A 22,922-nucleotide genomic window follows, 5' to 3' on the forward strand; every position below is an offset into this window, starting at 1 on the left:
AGCTGCTTCAGCTTTCAACCTTCCTTCCTCCTTCTCTTTTGGTCTCTCTCTCTCTCTCTGGGTTTTTGGCAGGCCCTTCTCCCCAGGTCTCCTCATTGTGCTCCTAGCCTGCTCTCACTCCCCCTGTGCCCCTTGCCAGGACCATTCTTTCCCTATATAATTTCATCATCATCTGGTTTTGATCATTCTTAGGCTCACTTTAGGCCAGTGATCCCAAAAGCCCTCCTGGAACCCTCCAGCCTCCTGCATTCCCCATCATTCACTATTTGTCCTCTTTCCTTTGTCAGGCCCTTCTGGAGAGTTTGCCTTTGTCGAGGCTACTCAGGTGTGGCCTTCGGGAGTTGACTGAGTCTCTGTTCCCTCCACTAAACTTGGATTCCACTGACTATCATCCGCCTGTCCTGTTGACATTGTGCTGAGATCCTGTGCTGCTGTTTCTCTGCCTGTCTCAGGTTCCTTTTTTACTTGGGGTGGGAGGTATTAGGCCACATTTAGCAGTGTTCAGGATTTACTGCTGGTGGGTTTGGGGATGATATGGGGTATCAGGGATTGAACCCAGGTTGGCTTCTTGCAAGGCAAATGTCCTACCTGTTGTACTATTTCTGGGGCCCGTGCCTCATTTCTCATTTTTGTCTACTTGGATATCCTGAGACATAGCACCCCTGAATTTCTAGGCTAGTCCTTTTAGGAGACTCAGGAAGCGGGGTGGGGGGGTGAGGAGTGGGGCTCAGACCTGGTGCTTCCCACCCATATCTCCTTCCCAGCATAGCTCCACGCTTTCTGGTCTGAGCAGAGATAAAGAGAGAGAAACAAGGACGTCCCCAGAAGCTGAGACACTTCTCAGAGCAGCCAGTTTGAAACCAGATCTGTTTCCCAAGCAGGACAGCCAGTTTGAAACTGGATATGCTTCTCCCACACCTCTTCTCCCCACAGAGAGGAATCTTGCCCTGCAGATTAGGCCTGGGGAGTCCCATTTACCCTGGGGGTGTCAGGGGCTGCTCCCATGTCCCTCAGTCACTACAGGGACCAGCTTCCATGCTCTATCCCTGGTGCGGTTTGGTGCATCTGGTGCTAAGACTGGAATTCAGGGTTACGCAGCAGTTTGAGTTCCAGCCTCTTAAGCTTTCCCACCCTCCCTCTCTTCAGCTCCAAGGGCCTCACATCTGGGGAACACAGAGCAGGCATAGTCTCAGAACCGGACTTACCCCCAGTTCTGTCCTGGTAGGGGTTCTACTCATTTCTCTAAGAGATCAGATGATTGGAGCATCACCCAGCCCCTCTGCAGGGGCCGGTCTTCATGGCACAGGCACTACCTGGGGGGTGGGGGTGTGTGGCTACAAGGAAATCTCTGGACTTGCTCAGCAGCAACTTCCTGTTTTATTTTCATTATTTTTTATTCCATTTCTGGAGAGGGGTGAGGCTCCAACTGTGCTCAGGGCTACTCCTGGTTTGCACACAGTGCTGGTGACCCACATGTGGTGCCGGGGATTTGAACTGAGCTGGAGGGATGCAAGGCAAGTGCCTGAACCCCTGTTCTGTCTCTCCCTCCGGCAGCAATTTACAATCAGCAATGATGGCAGGATACAAAGTTAAATAACTTTCTAGCTGGAGCCAAATACCTTTTACACGTACTTTGTGGGCAGTGCTGGAATGGCTCCTCTCTAAAATATGGGGGGGGGGTGTCATCTGATCCCCCTTGATGCTGGAAGCCCTCCCTCCTAACTGGAGTCCATTCTCACCTTCTACCCTCTGGGGAGACAAAATATTCCTGCTCAGGTGTTTTCAGGTTGGAGACAAGTCTTCAGGGGGCCCCAACCGGGGTCAAGAACAGTGTTGATTTTCAGCTCCAATAAGGGGGAGCCAGGAGTCTGCCCAAACTCACACCCTAACTAGGAGCCAGTTTCTGGCCCCTAACCTAACCAGTAGCCTTTCCCAGAGGGTGAGGGCAAGACGGAGGGTTGCAGAGTTGTTTCCATTTTCCTTCTTGTCACCGTTTCCTTTTATTTCCAAGTGGCCCAGGAAGCCACCTGCTCTAACATGCAAGTCTCTGAGCGAAGACAGGAAACAAGGAAGACAAGCCTCTCCTTGGGGCTTGCTCAGGGAACAGGAAAGGGAATAGGATGTGTGCTGGGGACCTGGTGTCATGGGAGGGAGGGTGGACTTAAGCTCGGGCTTTTCTGCCGCCCCCAGGGCTGCCTTCTTTCCATTCCAGCCGGCTGTAGGGCTCGAAGGCAGAGGAGCCCAGTCCGCAGCTGCCAGGTAGGTCTAGAAGCGGGGCAGCCGCCAGGCAGAGGGTGGATGGGAGCGGTGGCAGCGGAGGGGATGCCTTGGCGGAGGGCAGGGGGGTGAGGCACAGGGAGGAATTTTGGGGGTCACCCCCAGGGGTGCCCCTGTGGCCTGAGGACAAGCCATGTGGGCCAGGAATCAGTGCCAGCAGGCTGGGGACTCTGGGCATACACAGCAGTTGCCTGGGCTCCAGCAGCCGCAGGATACTGGACGTGGCGAAGGCCTTGGTGGCCGAGAACGATGCTCGCTTCTCCAGGTCCCGGCTCTGGTCTTTCTTCTGCTTGGTGCGTCGATTCTGGAACCACACCTTCACCTGTGCAGTGAGGGGTCAGGAGGTGAGAGGGGCCAGGGAGTGCCAATGGGGGGGACAGGAGAGGATAGAGGGAGGGGAAGCATGTGGGAGAAAGGGGAGTGGGAGGCAGGGGAGAATGGGTGGAGTGAGGGGGAAGAGCAAGTGTCATCACTTGTCATTAATTAACCTCCCCTACCCAGCAGCCTGCTCTCTTATCTAGTCCCACACTATGTTGAAGGGGAGTCCTCTCAGTAGTCTGCCCAGTGTCCTGTTGAAATGACCATCTGTGGGGCCAGAGAGATAGCATGGAGGTAAGGTGTTTGCCTTTCATGCAAAAGGTCATTGGTTCAAATCCTGGCGTCCCATATGGTCTCTCCCCCCCCCCTTGCCTGCCAGGGACTATTTTTGAGCAGATAGCCAGGAGTAACCCCTGAGTGCTGCTGCGTGTGGCCCAAAAACAAACAAACAAAAAAGTCCAAAATGACCATCTGTGCCTGAGGCCACACTTCTTGCCAGACCAAGCCTAAGAGGACTCGTCAGAGGTTGAGGAAACTTCCCAAGGCCATAGCTTAAAGGCAGGACTCAACATGATGTTGAGAGGCTGGAGGAATAGCACAGTGGCAGGGCATTTGCCTTGCATGGAGCTGATGTGATAGGAACCAGATTCGATCCCTGGCATCCCATATGGTGTCCTGGCAGGAGCGATTTCTGAGTACAGTCTGGAGTGCTGCTGAGTGTGGACCAACCCTCAAAATCAAAACAAAACAAAATCCAAAAAAACAATAACAACGAAATCTACACTTTAATCCAGGCCACCAACAAAGAGGCAGAGACTAAGGCCCTGGGAGAAATACTCTAGGATGAGTTGTTGAACACAGAGGACAGCTAGTTCAGTCATGACTCAATGCCTAGAGTTCAGGGTTGGAGGGCATCACCTGACACTGCAGCCCTCACTGAACACCTGTTTCCCCTACCAAGGCTAGACCAAGGCCCAGCTGCTGGGGGCCATAAGCTGGGTTGTTTGGGCTCTTCAAGAGACAGAGGGAAATGACCCTTAGAAGTTAGCTCATGCCTACAGGACAGTAAGAGATTGAATTCTGCGGTGGGGCACCCAGGGAAGGAAGCGGGCCCCCTTTACGGGGTGCTCTTTCCCACATCATTGTTTACTCACTGTCATGTCCTTCTATCCTCTGCCCTTCAGCAGAGGGACCATTGTTTGTAGGGTACCCACTAGTCTAAAGAAGACCCCAGGCCAAACTGTACCTCACTAAGGGTCTGAGCTATCCTTGACCAGATCCAGGGTTGTAGTCTGCTAGACTAGTTCAGATCCTACTTCTGGAACTCACTGAGTGACTTTGGGTATAACTTTTCCTTATAAAATGGGAAAACATGGGGCCGGAGAAATAGCATGGAGGCAAGGCATTTGCCTTGCATGCAGATGGACAGTGGTTCAAATCCCAGCATCCTGTATGGTCCCTGGAGCTTGCCAGGAGCAATTTCTGAGCATAGAGCCAGGAGTAACCCCTGAGTGGTGCCGGGTGTGACCCAAAAATAAAAAAAAAGGGGGGGGATACTGCAAGCTCCTGCCAAGGTTGCTGGTAAGAATTGTCAAGGTAACAAGTGTGAAACATGTAGAATAGGGCTGAGCTCAGGTTAGTTCTAATGGCATTTCCCCCTTGGCTACCTCAGTTCCCTGCTATCCCTTCACCAGTGTTAGTGCTGAGTTGAGCAAAGCTTTACTGGGGTGATGCAAACTATTGTGAAAAGGTCAAATCCTCCTAGGTAAAAGGGTGCTCTGACCCCTCTCTGGTTTGAGGTATACTGGAAGAAGAGGTTATAGGGGTAAAAACATCCCACAATGGGGTGTGTGAGATCCTTACCCAATTGGTATCTCTCCCTCTCTGAATGTCTGTTCCCAGCAAGCCAGCCTCTCTGCACTCCTTCCAGCAAGCTGTGCCCACACCAATTTCTGCATCTTGAGAACCCCTTTCTCCTGTTTCTCCCTGCTTTGAAACTTGCCCAGTGTCTGCTCAATTCCATACTGCTGTGTTCTAGTTCACTTTCCACTTAAACCCTTTCCCCAGTGCCTGGCTAAATTCTCCAAAGTTGGTCTGCACACTCCTGGAATCCCAGTGTCTTGCATGCTCACCTGGGTCTCAGAGAGGTTCAGCTGGCGGGCGAGTTCCGTGCGCTCACGGCCCACCACATACTGGCAGCGCTGGAACTCTAGCTCCAGGCGGTACAACTGCTCAGCAGTGAAGGAGGTGCGGGTGCGCTTAGGGCGGTCCAGGTCCAGGCCTTTGGGCAGGACAATTTCCCGAATGGTCCCTTTGGCATCTGCAGGGATCATGAAAGGAAAAGGGTTAGTTAGCTCATGGGTTGAGTCAGATAACCAGTGAGCATCTTCATGGGAGGCACTGTGAGCTACAGGAAAGCCTGGGGTCTGGGTCTAGCTGGCTGTGTGACTTCTGACAAGCTGCTCATCCTCTCAGCTCACTTTCATTAATCATCCGATGGTGTGTGTGTGTGTGTGTGTGTGTGTGTGTGTGTGTGTGTGTGTGTGTGTGATGCTTGCTCATTCATGCATGGACCAATACTACACACAGATCCTCCTGCTTCACAGGCTAGTCTAAAGAGTTGACTGCCACTACATAAAGATCCTGGGGACCTCCCAATGAAGAGTTTCTGTCACTCCCCTTAGTTCTGGACTGCAGGGTCACAATCCTAGGATCTGAATCAATGCTCTCCATGGGCCAACTTCAATATTGTTTAGCCAACTCAAGAGAGATTGATGGGCTGGGGATGTAGAACAGCAGCAGAGCACTTGCCTTGCATGCATGAGGGCCTGAGTTTGATTTTCAGCACTAGAGAGTTCCACTTCAAGTAGTCAGTAATAGCAACAAACTGTTCAAGACTACATCAAATCATCCTGGCTGTAGATGTGGCTCAGAAAGAGTACTTGCCTTGCATGTGTGACACCCTGGGTCCAGTCCCACAACACACCACACCCCCCACACCCCCCACACCATATATCATCTCTAGCTAATGAGAGATGATCCTTGTTTCATTCACACATGCTGAGACTTGTAATCAATGACAAGATTGCTTTATGTCAAACATTAGAACATAAAATATGCAGCATAGCACACTGTACTACTTACCAAACCAGTGTGTTTATCAGTTAACAGTGAAGCAAAAAGAACACAAATTTAGCACTACTGGAAGAACAGTATCCATGAATCCTATCCCTGGGATGGGGTGGGGATGGGGCAGCCCCACCCAAGTGCCCTGCTCAAGTGCCTTCTGCAGTGCAGTTCCCTATAGTCTCCAGCAGGCGTGCACTTCTGGAGCAGGCAACAAGGCCAGGAGGATGGTGCCTGGGGCCACTCACTTTTGAGGTGTAATAGCTGAGCCCTTTGCAGGGCTTGCTCCAGACCAGCACAGTTTTAGGTACCTTAATCCTCCCAATGTCTTGATAATGTTGGAGCCATCATGCCCACTTTACAGACTGAGATTTTTTTTTTGGTTTTGGGGTCACACCCGGCAGCACTCAGGGGTTACTCCTGGCTCTATGCTCAGAAATGGCCCCTGCCAGGCTCGAGGGACCGTGTGGGGTACCGGAATTTGAACCACCATCCATCTGCATGCAAGGCAAACGCTTTTACCTCCATGCTATCTCTCCGGCCCCAAGAATCCAGAAATTTTTTAGAGTATCCAGAATGCTACTATATTTTCCATATTTGGAGACCATGTTTTTTCCTAATGTCCACTTTCTTCACCACCTCGTACTGAGGGTCATCCTTATTTACAATTAAATAGGAAAGTCTTGACCAGTTGTTGTCATATACTTTCATCCATTTAAAAAATCTGTCAAACTTTGGGGCCGGAGAGATGGCATGGAGGTAAGGCGTTTACCTTTCATGCAGAAGGTCATCGGTTCAAATCCTGGCGTCCCATATGGTCCCCCGTGCCTGCCAGGAGCAGTTTCTGAGCACAGAGCCAGGAAAAACCCCTGAGCACTGCCGGGTGTGACCCAAAAACCACAAAAAAAAAATCTGTCAAACTTTGAACTTGTTATTCCGTTAAAATTCGAACCATTGTCCTTCTGCATGCAATGCAAACACCTTGCCTCCCTGCTATCTCTCTGGCCCCCAGACTGAGATATTTTTATTTGAAGCATTGTGATTTGCAAAAGTTTTTGACAATGTTCCAGCATCAACCCCACTACCAGTGTCAGTGTCAGCCTCCCTCTACCAATGTTCCCAGAATCCATCCCATGCCCCCAGCACACCCCACCCCCTTGTCATAATCTGCCAGCTTGTTTTAAATTTTGTTTTAAATAATAGGCTTGTTTTAAATTTTGGTTGTTAAAGTTTGAGTCTCATGATTCCATTGTTGTTGACTCTGAGGCTTGGATATTTAGTTCTGTCCTTCCTTAACACCATCAATGCACCTGAGAATTTTAAGTAACGTATTGGAAGTCAGACTGTGCTCAATAAACGCTAGAGATTCCTTTACCCTGCCTGCTTTCTCAAAACTCTCTTTATGTCCCTCTTCCTATCATGATTGATAGGTTATAATAAAAAAGGTCTTGGTCATGGGTAGAACAGACTCTTCTGGCTGGTCCACCATCCAGTGGACCTCGGGAAACAGAAATGGAACAGACTTGGGACATACTACATGCCTGCAGACTTCTTGTGAGGCACAGGACCTAAGAGCCTACATTTGGAATTCCTGCTCTAGAGGATGAACCTGAGACTTGCCTTCCAAACATTCCATCAGATGATGCATTTCTCTTTATCAGAATGTAAGGATGTAAGGACTTACATATGAGAGACCTGTTCATGCCCTGCTTGCTCAGATTTGAAACCCTGTGTCCTGGCTTCTGCTAGGAACAGTTCACATTCAGGCCTACAGGGTGCACTCGAGCCCCTCCGAGGCGCCTGGCACTTAAATCCTTTATCCTGGATCCAGGTCAATCTTCCACCTGAAAGGTGACTCTAAGAGTAAATGGGCATATATACTACTTAGAGGGGGCTCTCCCTCCACCACCAGGGAGGGTGCTGGGCAGAAAAAGCCACATGGTTGTGGGATTTGCGCCTGGAGTGTTGTTGGTGTCAACCACAGGCCTTGGTGACAAGTGTTCTCCTCCAATTCTTTCTGCATTTCCCAGTGGCAGGATAGGACTTGTGGCTCTATGAATATTGACAATTTTGATCCAAATCTCACACTTCAATTGTTCAGTTGAAATACCACCAGCCACCAGTCTTAGAACTTCCTTGCAATACACACGCATGTGCTATTAAGTGCCTGGGACGACGGGATGAAGAAGGAGGTGGTGGATGTGAGTGAGGGTCACAGCACCCTCTTGCAGAGAATTTCTAGGAGTCACCTTAAGTTCTGAGTCTGTGCTCATCTCTGAGATAAAGTCATGTACCCCATTTTATTTATTTATTTTTTTTTGCAAAAGAGCACAGCAGAGTATGATTCCACTGTTTCCACACACACACAAAAAGCCGATGACATCAGGGTTACCTGTCAGATAGCAAAATGCACCTTAGAGGCACAACAGAATGGCACATTCAAACCATAAGAAATGCCCTCAAGTACAGTAGGGGGAAAATACAAAACAAAATTAACTGCAAATGACTAAGGCCAATGTGAATGTAAAGAAATTATATCATTTTGGAAACCAGTTTGGTTGTTACTTTTCATTTTTCATTTTGGATTTTTGGGTTACACTCAAGAGGTGCTTAGGGCTTGCTCCTGGTTTTGTGTTCAGTAATCATTCCTGGCAATGCTTAGGAGACCATATATGTGCCAGGTATCAAATCCAGATCAGCCTGTGTGCAAAGCAAGCACTTTAATCTTTGAACTATCTCTATGGCCCTTTGGCAGTTTCTTTAAAAATTAAAACATGTATTTTTTGTGACCATACTCTTTAGTACTTTCCTTATTTGATCCAAGGTTCCCATCAAAACCTTTACATGAGCACTCAAGACAGTTTTATGTGTAAGAAAACACTTCCCCAAATGGAAAAAAGTCTTGACATCTTTCTATAATTGAATGGTTATACCAAATGTGGTACAGCTATGGGGATACTACCTAGCAATAGAAAGGAATGATTGTTGATTGACACGGCAAGTCACATGACAATGTCCAAGGGATTGTACCAAGTGCAGACATCCCACACCAATATCATTCTAGCTCTATGTTCTGCTTAATGTGTTCTTATGACCATAAGACTCTCTTGTATGATATTGTCAATATGAGTAAGGTATAGAGGTAAAGGAAAGATCCATGGTTGCCAGAGGTTAGGTAAGGAAAAGTGTGACCAAAGGAAGTTCCTTGATGATAGAATAGTCCTGCATCTTTTTTTTTTTTTTTTTTTGGTTTTTGAGCCACACCCAGCAGTGCTCAGGGGTTACTCCTGGCTGTCTGCTCAGAAATAGCTCCTGGCAGGCACAGGGGACCATATGGGACACTGGGATTTGAACCAACCACCTTTGGATCGGCTGTTTTCAAGGCAGATGCTGCTGTGCTATCTCTCTGGGCCCAGTCCTGCATCTTAATAGTGGTGGTGATTAGATAGATCTGAAAATATGATAATATTCCATAGAATAATGTACAAAGAGAAAAATGGGTTCAAGGAAAATATGGATTTAAAAGAGAGAACATATCTCCAAACTAGGAGGATTGAACTTGAGTCAGCTCTGTAAAGCAGGCGCCTTACTCACTGTTCTTTATTACTATGTCCCCTATAAGATGATTTTCAAATGGTACATTAATAAATATTTGTCATTTCAAATATTATGCATATATTTTAATCTACTAGAGAGACATTAAATCTGATTTCACATGCTTAGAATGAGGCTTAAGTAGATATTTAATTTAAAATGTATTGTGGTAAAATCTTAAGTAAATATTAAACAAACGAATGGATCATAAACATAAGACATGATGAAAAATTAGGAAACAGTGGAATAAAGACTAAACAATCTGATATATGTATAGCAATCAAATTTATGATAAAACATTCCAAAAAGGGAAAACTAGATCTAGTTAATAAGTGGAGCTAGATAGACAGGTGACCAGAGATTATTTGTTTGAAATAAAACTAGCTTAGCTTGCCATCTCATACCACAAATTACTATCTCACATACATTGAAGAGAAGGCAAATCATAGACTACAAAATAATAAAGTTAAAAGAAAAAAATCTGGGGCCGGGTAGGTGGCGCTGGAGGTAAGGTGCCTGCCTTGCAAGCGCTAGCCAAGGAAGGATCGCGGTTCGATCCCCCGGCGTCCCATATGGTCCCCCCAAGCCAGGGGCGATTTCTGAGCACATAGCCAGGAGTAACCCCTGAGCGTCAAATGGGTGTGGCCCAAAAACAAAAAAAAAACCAAAAAAAAAATCTAAAAATATATATTTATAGTTTTATGTTTGGGAAGCATTTTCTAAACAAGATACAAAACTAGGGCCATAAAAGAATAACAAAGGAAATATTTGACTACATTAAAACTAAACACTTTTGTACAACGAAAGGACCCAAATTAAGATAAAGGCTCTGGGCATGGTGGTAAGGAGTTTGCCTTGCATGCAGAAGTACAGTGGTTCGAGTCCCGGCATCCCATATGGTCCTCTGAGCCTGTGATCTCTGAGTGTAGAGCCAGGAATCCCCGAGCACTGCCGGGTGTGACCCAAAAAAACCAAAAAACCATAAAACCAAAAACAAAAACAAAGCGAAACAAAAAGATAAAGGCTCTAAAAACAGAATAGAAGAAAGTACTTTTTAAAAGTCAAATATCTATGGGGCTGGTGTGGTGGCACTAGAAGTAGGGTGTCTGCCTTGCCAGAGCTAGCCTAGGATGGACCATGGTTCGATCCCCTGGCATCCCATATGGTTCCCCAAGCCAGGAGCGACTTCTGAGCGCATAGCCAGGAGTAACCCCTGAGCGTCACCGGGTATGGCCCAAAAACCAAAAAAAAAAGTCAAATATCTAAAATCTATAAAATTCTATTTAAAGAAAGGAAATAAGCTCATAGAAAAAATGATCAGGGGCCGGGAAGGTGGCGCTAGAGCTAAGGTGTCTGCCTTACAAGCGCTAGCGCTAGCGTAGGACGGACCGCGGTTCGATCCCCCGTCGTCCCATATGATCTCCCCAAGCCAGGGGCGATTTCTGAGCTCATAGCCAGGAGTAACCCCTGAGCGTCAAACGGGTGTGGCCCAAAAACAAAAAAAAAAAAAAAAAAAAAAAAGAAAAAATGATCAATTAATCTGTCATTCACAGAAAAAGAGAGGCAATGGGCAGTGAACATGTGCAAAGAGGAGCACAGTTGTGAGTAATCGGGATCATGTGAGTTCAAATAGCACCCGGTAATCATTTATCTCAGTAATATTGAAAAAACATTAATAGATGTTCAATATCTATTAATAACATATTATCCAGTTCCCATTTAGCTTTTAAGAGTCCATTTATTATTGGGGCTGGAGCCATAGTATAGTGAGTAGGGAACTTGCCTTGTATGAGACACACCAAGGTTTGGTCCTCAGCATTCTCTGAGCACTGCCAGAAGTATTACTGAGTGCAGAGCCAAGACAAGCCCCTAAACACCACTTAAGTGGACTCAAAACAAAAACAAAATGACAAGTTGTAAACTCAAAGGTGGCAACACCTACTAAAAATAGTGGGTTAAGGGGCCTAAAAGATAGCACAGTGGTAGAGCGTTTGCATTGCAAACAGCTGACACAGAACCAATGTTGGTTCGAATCCCGAATCCTGGCATCCCCTATGGTCCCCCCCCCCACCCCCCGTGCCTGCCAGGAGTGATTTCTGAGCAGAGAGCCAAGAGTGACCTCTGAGCGCCGCCACCAGGTGTGGCCCAAAAACAAAACATAAAAACAAAAAAAAGAAATAGTGGGTTAATATGCATAATAGAATTTTTACAAATCAAAAAGGAAAGGAATATTAGCAATCTTTTTTTTTTTTTTTTTTTTTTTTTTTTTTTTTTTTTTTTTTTGGTTTTTGGGCCACACCCGGCATTGCTCAGGGGTTACTCCTGGCTGTCTGCTCAGAAATAGCTCCTGGCAAGCACAGGGGACCATATGGGACACCGGGATTCGAACCAACCACCTTTGGTCCTGGATCGGCTACTTGCAAGGCAAACACCACTGTGCTATCTCTCCGGGCTGAATATTAGCAATCTTAACAACGTCCAATAAAATTCATAAAAGAGAGCAGAATACAACCGGCCAGTAAGCATGAATATTTGTTTAACTCCACTAATAATTGCCAAAGATAAAATAGTATAGTGCAGCAGGTAGGGTGATTGCCTTCTGAGCAGCTGACACTGCCTCGTTCAGTTCCCAGCACCCTACCTATATGGTCTCTGGAGCCCCACAAGGAGTGATCCCTGAGCACAGAGTTAGGAGTAAGTCCTGAGTACAGCCAGGCATGGTCCAAAACAAAACAAAACAAAACAAAACAAAAAACAATAGCCAAAGATGTCCCACTTATTACCTACAGGATTGGCTATAGTAAAAGAGACACACAGTAGCAAATGTGGAGAAAGGGCATAAGTTATTAAAGACCCCCCCAAATCCCCTAAAGAATAATTTGATAATATTGATCAACTATGAAGGCAAAATTTGGAGAACTAGACAAACAGGCACTGTCAGAGTTGTTTTTTTTTTTTTTTAATTTTGTTTTGTTTTTGGTAGGTGCCATGGAACAGAGGCACTTAGTTAAAAACAAATACTCTTTGACCCGCTAATCCACTCTTCAGAACTTGATTTTTGTTGTTGTTGTTGTTGTTTTTGGGTCACAGCCAGCAGCGCTCAGGGATTACTTCTGGCTCTATGCTCAGGAATTGCCCTTGGCAGGCACAGGGGACCATATGGGATGCCGGGATTCGAACCACCGGCCATCTGCATGAAAGGCAAACGCCTTACCTCTATGCTATCTCTTCAGAACTTTTCTGACAGATGTATCTATTCAGGTGGAAAGATCAAAGAAAAGCTATTGAAACCCTAAATATAAGGACAATGTGTGAGAAAAAAAAAGTTAAGCACTGACCAAAAAGCTATGACTTAAATAATATAAATGATGGTCTATCCAATATATACTAGCGAGACATTATGTATTGTTAAACAAAACTAAAAGCTGAGCCATTCTGGAGCAGAGCAGTGGTGTAGAGAGGGTAGGGGGAGTCCCCAAGACTTACATCCCCTGAGCCAATCCAGCACCCCATACAGTCCTCTAGGGAGCCACCCCCCCCCCCCGCACCCCGGGATTCCCTGAGCACAAAGCCGGGAGTAAGCCCTGAGCACCGCTGTTTTCAGCTCAAAAACAGCAGCAACAAAACAAACAAAAACAACCGAGAACCTTTTCCCCCCCTAGGATTGGAGTTGGGGAATCTTCCAAGCAGTGCTCAGGGGTCCATCTGTCCTCCAAGCCTGGCTGTCGCCCTAGGAAGTTCTTTATTATTGTAGATTTTTTTTGTTTTGTTTTTGTTTTTGGGCCACACCCAGCATTGCTCAGGGGTTACTTCTGGCTATCTGCTCAGAAATAGCTCCTGGCAGGCACGGGGGACCATATGGGACACCGGAATTCGAACCAACCACCTTTGTCCTGGATCAGCTGCTTGCAAGGCAAACGCCGCTGTGCTATCTCTCCGGGCCCTATTGTAGATATATTGATAAGTGAAAACTGCTAGGTATAGACAAATGTAAAAATGTCTCTGCATTAATTAAAAATAAAAAACAAGGGGCCGGAGAGATAGCATGGAGGTAAGGCGTTTGCCTTTCATGCAGGAGGTCATCGGTTCGAATCCCGGCGCCCCATATGGTCCCCTGTGCCTGCCAGGAGCAATTTCTGAGCCTGGAGCCAGGAATAACCCCAGAGCACTGCCAGGTGTGACCCAAAAACCAAAAAAAAAAAAAAAAAAAAAAAAAAAAATAAAAATAAAAAACAAAAGAAAAAAAAAAAGTCAGCTGTACTGACTTGCATAGCATAAAAATTACATAAAACAACATGCTGAAAATTCTAGAAAAACGACCAAAAAAAAAAAATGCTTGCTTTTGAGAGGGAGCGAGCAGACCGACTGGGGATAGGATGAAAAAATATTCACTTGTATTTAAAACGATTACTGCTAAGACTATCTTTATGAGTTATTATTTTTGAGGGGGGCTTCCAGTAGAAACCCAGAAAGCCTGCTAGACAAATTCTAAAAGAGCTGTAACGCTTTTATGAGTCATTTTTCATGACATTCAGAATTAAACTTCTTTATTAAAAAAAAAAAAGTGCATTAACCCTTAGAAGCAAATAATCCTGCCGCTAGGAATTTATCCCCACGGAAACACCGCACAAGTACGAAAGACCTGCTGGAGGTGGGGTGTGGCTCAGTTGTCAGAAACTGCACTAGAGAAAACCAAGCGGGACCAAGAGGAATTGGGTTTTCCTGACCAAAGCGAAATGATGGAGCTGAAAGTGAGCATTGCGGACTCCCTTTTCAGAAAAGACACATGGGCCGCAGGGCCAGGGAGAGCTGCTCCTTTATGGGCATAACGTATGTGTATACATATAATATACCCATGTGTATATATGTGTGTGTGTGTATATATATATATATATATATATATATATATATATATATATATATATATATATATATTATATAGTAGGTGTAGTTTGTACAGCGTGTGGGTGAGTGAATCTCCAGGAAGACTTTCCGGAACGAGCTCGCCACTATTTCTGGGCTCCTTGGGCCTTTAGAGTTTGTTTGCTTCTTAGCTTGCTTCTTTGTTTTCATCTGGAGCTCGTACTTATTTTTGAATTTAAACCTTCAACTACTCGTTTACTCCTCCAGTGGGTCTTCAAGCCCGTTAGACCCTAGTTGCGTGCAGCTGAGTGGGGGATGCGGGCGAGCGGTGGGCGCAGGAGGCAGAACCCCGAACAAAGAAGAGGGGCTTAGTTGGCGGCCGAGTTATTTCGGCTGCAGCAGGGAGTGGAGCGTGAGCTGGCCGAATAAGGGAGGCTGAAGATTTATCTGGTTTTTTTGTGTTTGTTTGTTTTTCCTTTTCCCTCCCCAGCTCACGCCACTATGCGCCCAGAAGCGGACGCAAGGTTCTCGGTCCAGCCGTGCGCACCCCCTTCCCGGCCTGCGAGGCTCCAGCTATCTGTAAACAGACCGTGTTGCAGGGTGGGCTCCTATTCAAGCACCTTATCAGAGGTTTCTTCGGAGGTTTCTCGGGCGATGTTATATATTTCAGGGGTCCCCAACGTTGTGGATTGCACAAAATTCATAACCGTGTACGATACAGTCAGCGTTGCATTTTAGCAATCATTCGGCTGTTTGCTTTGTTCCTAGTTTTGGAGCTAGAGGTACTGGGCTAGGAGCTCTGGCCTCACTCTGAGAATGTTGGTCCAGAAACCAGGCTTAGTTTACGGTTTTCTGCAACCATCACTAGTTCACATTAAAAAAAGACACTGAGGGGGCCGGAGAGATAGCATGGAGGTAAGGCGTTTGCCTCTCATGCAGGAGGTCATCGGTTCGAATCCCGGCGTCCCATATATGGTCCTCCCGTGCCTGCCAGGAGCAATTTCTGAGCCTGGAGCCAGGAATAACCCCTGAGCACTGCCGGGTGTGACCCAAAAACCAAAAAAAAAAAAAAAAAAAAGACACTGAAACAACAACAACAACAAAGGATGGTCACATGAAAGGAAGGACCTTTTTGTGGATTGAGAGCACTATAGACCCCTCCATAGTAAAAGGTCCCCAATATTGATGATTTTGTGCCTTTCATTCAGTCAATATTTAATAAGTGTCTGCAGTTTACTAAACTGGGAGATGGTGCAGATTTGGCTTTTTCTTGGCTTTCAGGGTAAAAAGAATCTGGATCTTGGGGATCCAAGTGATAGTACAATGATATGGTGTTTGCCTTGTAAGGGCCCTACCTAGGTTTGATATCCAGAACCCCATAAGGAAGGAACCCTGCTAGGAAATTTTCCTGAAAGCAGAGCCAGCAGTAAGCCTTGAGCACAGCTAGGTGTGGCCTGAAAACGAAACCAAAACAAAAGAATCTTGGCTCTTAATGGATGTGGACAGAGGGAATGGGGTAAATTGGGATGGTGGTGGTGCACGGTGTGGTGTTGGAACATTGTAGAAATGAAATCCTTTGATTAAACTGCACTGTAAATCACAGTGAATAAAATGATTCAAATAAAACACTGGGTCTCTGGATATGGGCTTTCTTTGGCCTCAGTCTGCATGGTTGGGCCTTCCCACTTAGGATCAGCCACAAAGGTGAATCAGATCAAGAACTTGTGCCTGCAAGACAGAAAAACCACTTGCTTTGATTGCTGCCAATTTGGGTTCGATCCTTGGCACCCCAAAATGTCTCCCAGAGTCCTGCCAGGAGTGATTACTCAGCTCCACAAGGAGTGGCAGAGCAAAAATCTTTCAACTGTTGCTTGGAAGGCTGGTCCTGGATTATTGCCTCTACAGATTTGGAACTAGAAGCTATATATTCTATGGTCAGCCAAGGGCCCTCATGCCCAGACTCACAATCCAGAGTTCATTTCCATACAGTACTCTGCTTAGTGAGGACACTCTTCTGGCTCAGCTCAAACCATTCCAGTCTGTCTCTACCTCGATCTTGGAGCAAAGTCTGAGGGGCTAGTTTGGGGGTAAATAACCGAAGTTCAGTAGCTGCTGGAAACCCTAAATCGAGCTTTGAGATCTGGAGCGAGGACTGAGTTGATGTAGATTTTCAGCTCTGGCCCAGGAGCCCTAGGCTGGAGTCCAGCCTTATTGGGTCACAGGCCCTAATGCTTTTCTGGATTTACATTGTTTGTGTTTGGAGGCAGGCCCAGTCTGCCCCCAAGATCTTGGAAGCTCTGAGTCTCACTAAATTCACAGCTAACTTCATCTATACTAACAGTGCAAATTGTCTACCCCCATTGATCTATTCTCAATATCGTCCCTCTTTTCTCTCTCCTGGCCTGCATTCACCTTCCCAATAATACCAGAGGCACTGTGGACAAGCAACTCCTTGGCCAATACATCTTGCAGACATCCTGTTCCCTAGCTCAGGACCAAGGACAGGTATGGGTAAAAAATTAGGGTCCCTGCTAGTGTGACTCAGCTCGCACCAGGAGTTCGGGGCAGTGGGTGGGCCCTGAATGGGACTTTGAGACCCTCAATGCTTCTTTTAGCCATTCAGGGCCATAGAGACTATGAAGTATACTGGGATGCTTGCAGACGCCAATCGCTGAAAGCGCCTGTGCAAGCAGCAAGTGTGGGGTTACTCAATGTTTGGGGTGAGAGTTGTCCCACTTCTACTGAGGGATTGACTCCCTGGCTCCACAGAGAAGCTGAGTGCTGTCTTAGCTCCCCTGCAGAGTAGCTAGTGGGTAGGAGTCAGCCAACCGGCCCACCTGTAGGACAAGGCAGGGGTGTGACTTTTTTTGTCTGGGGAAAGGCTTGAGCAGCGCCCTCTGAGTGGGGTAGCATGTATGTTTCGCAAGCTCCTGGCACCCACGGGATTGGGGGTTTGGGTGAGTTTGTCTGTTCTGTGTGCAGTAACAGGCAGCCTCCATTTTGAGCCATGCAAACTTTAGGTTTCTAACTCCCTGGCTCTGTGCCTACCGTCCCAGCAGCAGCAGGAAGTTTGGGGGATTGGCGGAGAGATGGTTATTGGAAGAGGATTGGGAGATTGCTGACCTTTCTTTCATCCACCAGTTCCAGGCCCCAGAGGCTCAGGGTGGAGGCAAAAAGGGGTCCTTGGGATAAGGGGACAGTGAGTTTGGGAAGGAAGAAAGCACAAGACCTACCAGTGCCTCCTGTTCAGTCCAAAGATACTTCATGGAGGCCCTGTTGTATGTTGTAGGATTTTAGTGGGGTGTTGAGGTGTTAGGTTGGAAGACACTTCACAATGCTCAGGGATCACGCTAGGTGGAACAGGGAATTGAATCTGGGTCAGTGGATTCCAAGGCCTTACACGGGTACTATCTCTCTGTGCCCATGTCTGTACTTTATAGACATAGACATCTTCTCTGCCTCTCAGCACAACTCTGTAAAGAGAGTCCTGTGGATTCATGTATATACCTGAGGAAACTGAAACATGGGGAGGAAAGAGGGCTTGAGTCTCTCTTCAAACTTTGCTTAATTCCAGAACTCACATTTTCCTCTTATTCTTTGCTAGCATTTGTGATCCTAGGGATTTGCCCTTGAGAAGCAAGTGCCACATGGAAAGAGGCAGAAAGAATGGGGCAGGCCTTTCCTTCAGAATCTTCTGCCACCAGCAGCCTGAGGTGAGGGCAAATGACCCCTTTGTATTTTTTTCCTCCTAAGAATCTTTGGGAAAAAATATCCTCAGAGGCCAAGGGTAAAATGGCTGAGGCGATCTGGAGAGACAGTTATCAGGGGACCAACCAAGATGCCAGTGCCTCTCCTCAGCACAGGATCTTCCATTTGTCAGTTCCATCCCCACCCCTCATTGTGACCTGGAAGAGACATGGGTGAACCAGAGCAGGAGGAATTCTGGGAGAATTACACACTAGGTTTTTCAGCCTGTAATTTGCCAAACTTGAAATAGAATGGGCAGAGGGACTGAAGACTCTCCCCTCTCTCCTCCTTTACTTTTGGGTGCACATTTCCTATGCTTAATTATCAATCTTTCTAATTATGTAATACAAAGAGAACCATGTTGCATTCTCCTTCCTTCCCTCCTTCCTTCTTCCTTTCTTTCCTCCTTTCTTTCTTCCTTCTCCCTCCCTCCCACTTTCCCTCCCTCCCTCCCTCCCTCCCTCCCTCCCTCCCTCCCTCCCTCCCTCCCTTCCTTCCTTTCCTTTCCTGCCAGCATATCTGGTAGTGTTCAGGGGTTACTTCTGACTGCATTCAAGGATCAGTCCTCCTGGTGCTTGGAGCCATATGGCATGGCAAGGATTGAACCCTGATCAGTTTCCTTCAGGCAAGCACCTTACCTGCTGTACCATCTCTCAGGCCTGCATTTATAAAATAATACTAATACTAATACTAATAATAATACACCTCTCAGGACCGAAGTACAGAGGGCAGGACACGTGTGCTTTACATGCAGCTGAAATCTCATAGGGTCCCCCATTGGGAATGATCCCTGAACACAAAGCCAGGAGTAGCCTCTGAGGACTACACAGATGTGGTCCACCCCATATTTCCAAATATACCTCCTGAAGTCCCTCACATAGGGTTGGAGTCCATCTCTCCCGGGCTGTGAATTGCTTGTTGCTGGTGGAAAGGGTCTCCATCCCATCTGGTGTAGGATCAAATTTGATTTATTTCCTAGGAGGCGACCCCTGTGCATTTTAACCCACATCCCGAGCATATGTGTCTTAGTGAAGAGCGATAGAAAGTGCAGGCAATGGTAGATGGGCAGAGAACTCATCTTGTGCACCCATAGAAGGGATGTCAGGTGTTGAATGCCAGAAGCAGGGTTTTGGGGTCCTTTAATCAGGGAGTTTGCAGGCTTAGGGGTCTAATCTCTCCTTTTCTGGGAGCCCTACCATTTCCCTTCCTGAATTCCAAACTGTTTGCTAATAATGCCTGGCACACAGGACACCCACAGTCTAAGTATGGGTGTGTTTGATTTACTTTCAGGTGTCTCTTTCCAGGTGGGAATTCTGCTGGAGGCTCCCATGCCCTCACTGGAACTGAACTGTCCATCACCAGGACCCTAGGCCTGCACGCCAGGGCCCCACAACTCCCCCATCAACAGTCATGGAGACCTTCACTCTGGCCTGTTCCCTCCTCCACATCCAGCAGCCCCTGGATGGAGCCCCATCTCCCATCCACCCTGGGATCTCCCAAACAGCTGGAACCTGGTGGCTCTAGTTCCCAGGAGAGAGGCCCACAGGGTCCTTTCTGTCGGGCGCGGTTGAAGTAGGAGCTGCGGGGTATAGACCCTGGGAGGATGCCCATGCTGGGTCTCGGGTGGCTGACCGGCCTTCAGGATGGTGAAGATAACACAGCTCAGGTTTAGGAGCCCGCTGAAGGCACGGCCAGGGTTTCCATTCTGTCTGGGTGTCTCTGGATGAGAGAGTTGGGGACACGGGACTCTTTCCGCTAGGCTAAGCCGGGGCCCAGGCCACGGAGGCGGGGGAAGTGGCCGGGAGAGAAGCGGAGGGCTAAGGATCAGGCGTGGAAGGCCAGGCCGGCAGAAGGCCGCGCTGCGAGAGGGAGGCGCGGGCCGGGGTGGGACCCGGGCGAACGAGCGAGGGCAGCCAAAGAGGACCTGGAGGGAGTTGTACGGGCGCACAGGGGTTGCCTAGACAGCCTTGCAAACCCTGGTTTCCACCCCAAGGCTCCATGGGCCGGCCAGGCCGAGCGCCCGACTCGTCTCTCCACCCTGTTCGCTCCAAGCGCAAAGGCTTGGAGGGTCTCCTGCGCCCCGGATTCCGCGCTCCCAGGCCTGTCCCCGCCGCAGTTGACCCTCCTTGATGGGCTAAAATAAATGAAAGACTGTGTAGCGCGAGGTAGAGAAATGCGCCTCTCGCCACTCGCAGTGACCGCTCGGTGTTGTCCAGCGTACAATGGACCCTGGCAATAAGCAAGCAGGAACGAAGCACGGAGTTGATGGTTGAACCCGAGTTTGTTAGGGGAGGCTGTAGGAGACCGAGCGTTGGGGGCCCGCTGGTGGCTCCCTCTTTTTTGTTTTTGTTTGTTTGTTTGTTTGTTTGGGTTTTTGGGCCACACCCGGCGACGCTCAGGGGTTCCTCTTGGCCCTGCGCTCAGAAAACGCTCCTGGCTTGGGGGGGACTATACAGAGACACAAGGGGATCGAACCATGGTCCGTCCTAGGCTAGCGCGCGCAAGACAGACGCCTTGCCGCTTGCACCACCGCTCCGACCCCGGAGGCTCCCTCTTACCTCGAACCAAGATGCGGCGGCAGTTGTCGGTCTCCTGCAGCCGGGGCTCCCCGGAGCCAGCGGGGCTGGAGGCCGACGTCCCGGCAAAGTCGCTCTCCTCGCGGCCACCCGCTCCTCCAAGGTGCGTGCCACGGGGCCCGCCGTGGCCGTGGCCGTGGTCGTGCTCGGTGTCTCCATCGCCCATGACGGCCACCGCGCGACTCGCCGGGGCTACCCGGCCAGCGGGCCCCGGGTCCGGCTCCTCCCCAAGCCCCGCCTCGACCCGCCACGCCACGGGGCTCCTCCCTCTCTGCCACCCTCGTTCTAGCTCAAGAGATTCAGATGGGGCGGCCCCAGGACGCTGCAACGTCCCCCCTGAAAGTCGATCAACTCTGACTTCCAGGCTGTCCCTCCCCATCCTCGACTCCTGCGTCCTCGGGGACACGGAGCAGAGAATCAGAGGTTGGCTTTGCTCCGGATGGGGGATTGGAGGCCAGGACGGGGTCCAGCGCTTTGCGCCCCTCTTCTCCAATCTTACCAACACCCACACACCTGAACGCGGACCGGAGGGTCCCCCCTGGCGATACCCTGGGCAGCAAGGCCGAGAGGGATCAGGAGCGCTCCAGGAGAGAGCGGTGCATGGAAACAGGTACCTGGAGAGCAATCGGACGGGCGCACAGACTAGAGTCCCAGGCCAGGCGAGAGGGAGGATAGATGGTGGAGATCCTTCCCCCCCCCCCCCCCCACACACACATAAGGGATAGCACCCCAGGCAGAGGCGGCCGGTGGGCCTTTCCTCGCACCCAGCGCATCTCCGCGGAGCTCAGCGCGTGTCTCCAGTCCACCTTGCCTCGCTGCGCTGCGGAGCAGTAAAACCCGGCGGTGGGCGCCGCTGGCAGGCGGCTCGATTGGGGAGCCATTCTCTGGGCAACTGGACCGACAGCCCGAATACCTAGGTCAGAGATGACCCCACTCCGCTCCAAGATACCCAGGGCTAGTTTTCTGGGGGTTGGGAGGTTTGATCCACACATGGCGTAGCTCAGGGGTTACTCCTGGCTCTGCGTTCAGGCTTGTGGGACTATATGGGATGCTGGGATTGAACCCGGGTTGATCCTGGATAGTCTGCGTGCCAGGCAAACGCCCTATCGCTGTGCTATCTATCACTCTGGCCCGTAAGCTTTTTTTTTTTTTTTGACTTTTGGCTTTTGGCTTTTGGGTCATACCCCGGCAGCGCTCAGGGGTTACTCCTGGCTCTACGCTCAGAAATCGCTCCTGGCAGGCTCGGGGGACCATGTGGGATGCCGGGCTTCGAACCACCATCCTTCTGCATGCAAGGCAAATGCCCTACCTCCATGCTATCTCTCTGGCCCCTGCGCAGACTCTGACTACATTTTTGGCCTGGGGTGAAAGCAGGGCTGGTGTAGGTATTGGGCTGGGGCTGGGTAGCAAAAAGCCCAAGGGCCAGTCAGATGCCTGTAGGGGCTGTTGCTGCCCCCAGCGCGCTGTAACTGGGTGAGTGCACTTGTGTGCAGATGCCTAATTGTGCTCCATTTGCCTGTCCCCCGAGTGTCAGTGTCCAGTCTCAGGATACAGGCCTAAGACAAAGTGGCAGGAGCTGATGGGTTTTATAGGAGAGGCCTAGCTAGCGTGTTTCCAGGCACGCTGCGGCCACAGGTAAAGGGAGGAGATATAGAAGTGGGATGGAAGGGAAAAACTAAGAATGGGGAGAGATGCGGGGAGGTTGCTTCAGCGGCATGCAAAACAAACAAAAAACAAAACAAAACAAACAAACAAACAAAAACGAAGTGCCTCGAGGTGGCAGCTGAGAAAGTTCAGTTCTGATAGCTGCGGTGCTCAGCGCCAGAGAAAGGAGATGTAGCATTACCTCTGGGCCCTGCAGTGTAACCCAAGGGATGAAGGAGTCCTGCACCCAGTTCTCTCAGCACAGGGATGGAGGGGCAGGGCCGGAGGTGCAGTTAGACACCAGGGATAGGATGGGGGTCCCCAGGTTCTTGCTTCTTGAGTTTTTGATTTTTCTTTCCTTCCCAGACCTCCTGCCCCTCCAACCCCCAGTTCCTGGAGAATCACAATCCTCCCCTTCTGAAGACTGCTTCATCCACTTCCATCTTCAGGTGCCCACTTCTTACCCATCATCCACTTTTTAGTGCTGTTCCTTCCCCGTCTTGGTAGGTCTCCCTTCCAGGCTCTTGGACTTCTGCTCTCCAAGGCAGTTTTTCTCTACTCCCTCCCTATCTTCTCTTTCTCCTTATCCCCTTCCTCAAGTCCTTGGTTCCCCTCTTGTCAATTCTCTCCCTGCTAGGTCTGGAGCAGCCTCTTGTTTATCCATTTTTGGGAAGTAAAGATAACATGCAGGCTAAGAGTCTAAATCAATTAAGAGAGGCTGAACTAATAGCAGAGCAGGTAGGGTGCTTGCCTTGCAGATGAGTGACCTAGGTTTGA

At 48.8% G+C, this 22,922-nt stretch overlaps 1 protein-coding gene and 1 non-coding gene across 2 annotated transcripts; both read right to left on the reverse strand.

Moving 5' to 3' along the window:
• Window positions 1–2,161: 2,161 nt before the first annotated feature.
• Window positions 2,162–20,667, reverse strand: VAX2 (ventral anterior homeobox 2). The gene is made up of 3 exons (XM_049784570.1): window positions 20,484–20,667; window positions 4,728–4,915; window positions 2,162–2,599 (listed from the first exon to the last, which is right to left on the reverse strand). The coding sequence occupies exons 1-3, from the start codon at window positions 20,665–20,667 to the stop codon at window positions 2,162–2,164; spliced, it is 810 nt and encodes a 269-aa protein (XP_049640527.1).
• LOC126025349 (U7 small nuclear RNA) lies at window positions 13,762–13,823 on the reverse strand. Its single transcript, XR_007501360.1, has one exon. It is a non-coding gene; the product is annotated as a U7 small nuclear RNA (small nuclear RNA).
• Window positions 20,668–22,922: the final 2,255 nt, after the last annotated feature.

The sequence above is a fragment of the Suncus etruscus genome, chromosome 12 (genome assembly GCF_024139225.1).
Source record: "Suncus etruscus isolate mSunEtr1 chromosome 12, mSunEtr1.pri.cur, whole genome shotgun sequence".
Taxonomy (NCBI): domain Eukaryota; kingdom Metazoa; phylum Chordata; class Mammalia; order Eulipotyphla; family Soricidae; genus Suncus; species Suncus etruscus.

What these genes read in the sequence shown, in the direction of transcription:
- VAX2 (XM_049784570.1), bottom strand. Translation starts at nt 20,667, where the DNA reads ATGGGCGATGGAGACACCGAGCACGACCACGGCCACGGCCACGGCGGG. An exon ending in CCGCCGCATCTTGGTTCGAG is followed by an intron (nt 4,916 to 20,483) that starts GTAAGAGGGAGC and finishes TGATCCCTGCAG; the next exon opens with ATGCCAAAGGGACCATTCGG. An exon ending in TGAACCTCTCTGAGACCCAG is followed by an intron (nt 2,600 to 4,727) that starts GTGAGCATGCAA and finishes CTCACTGCACAG; the next exon opens with GTGAAGGTGTGGTTCCAGAA.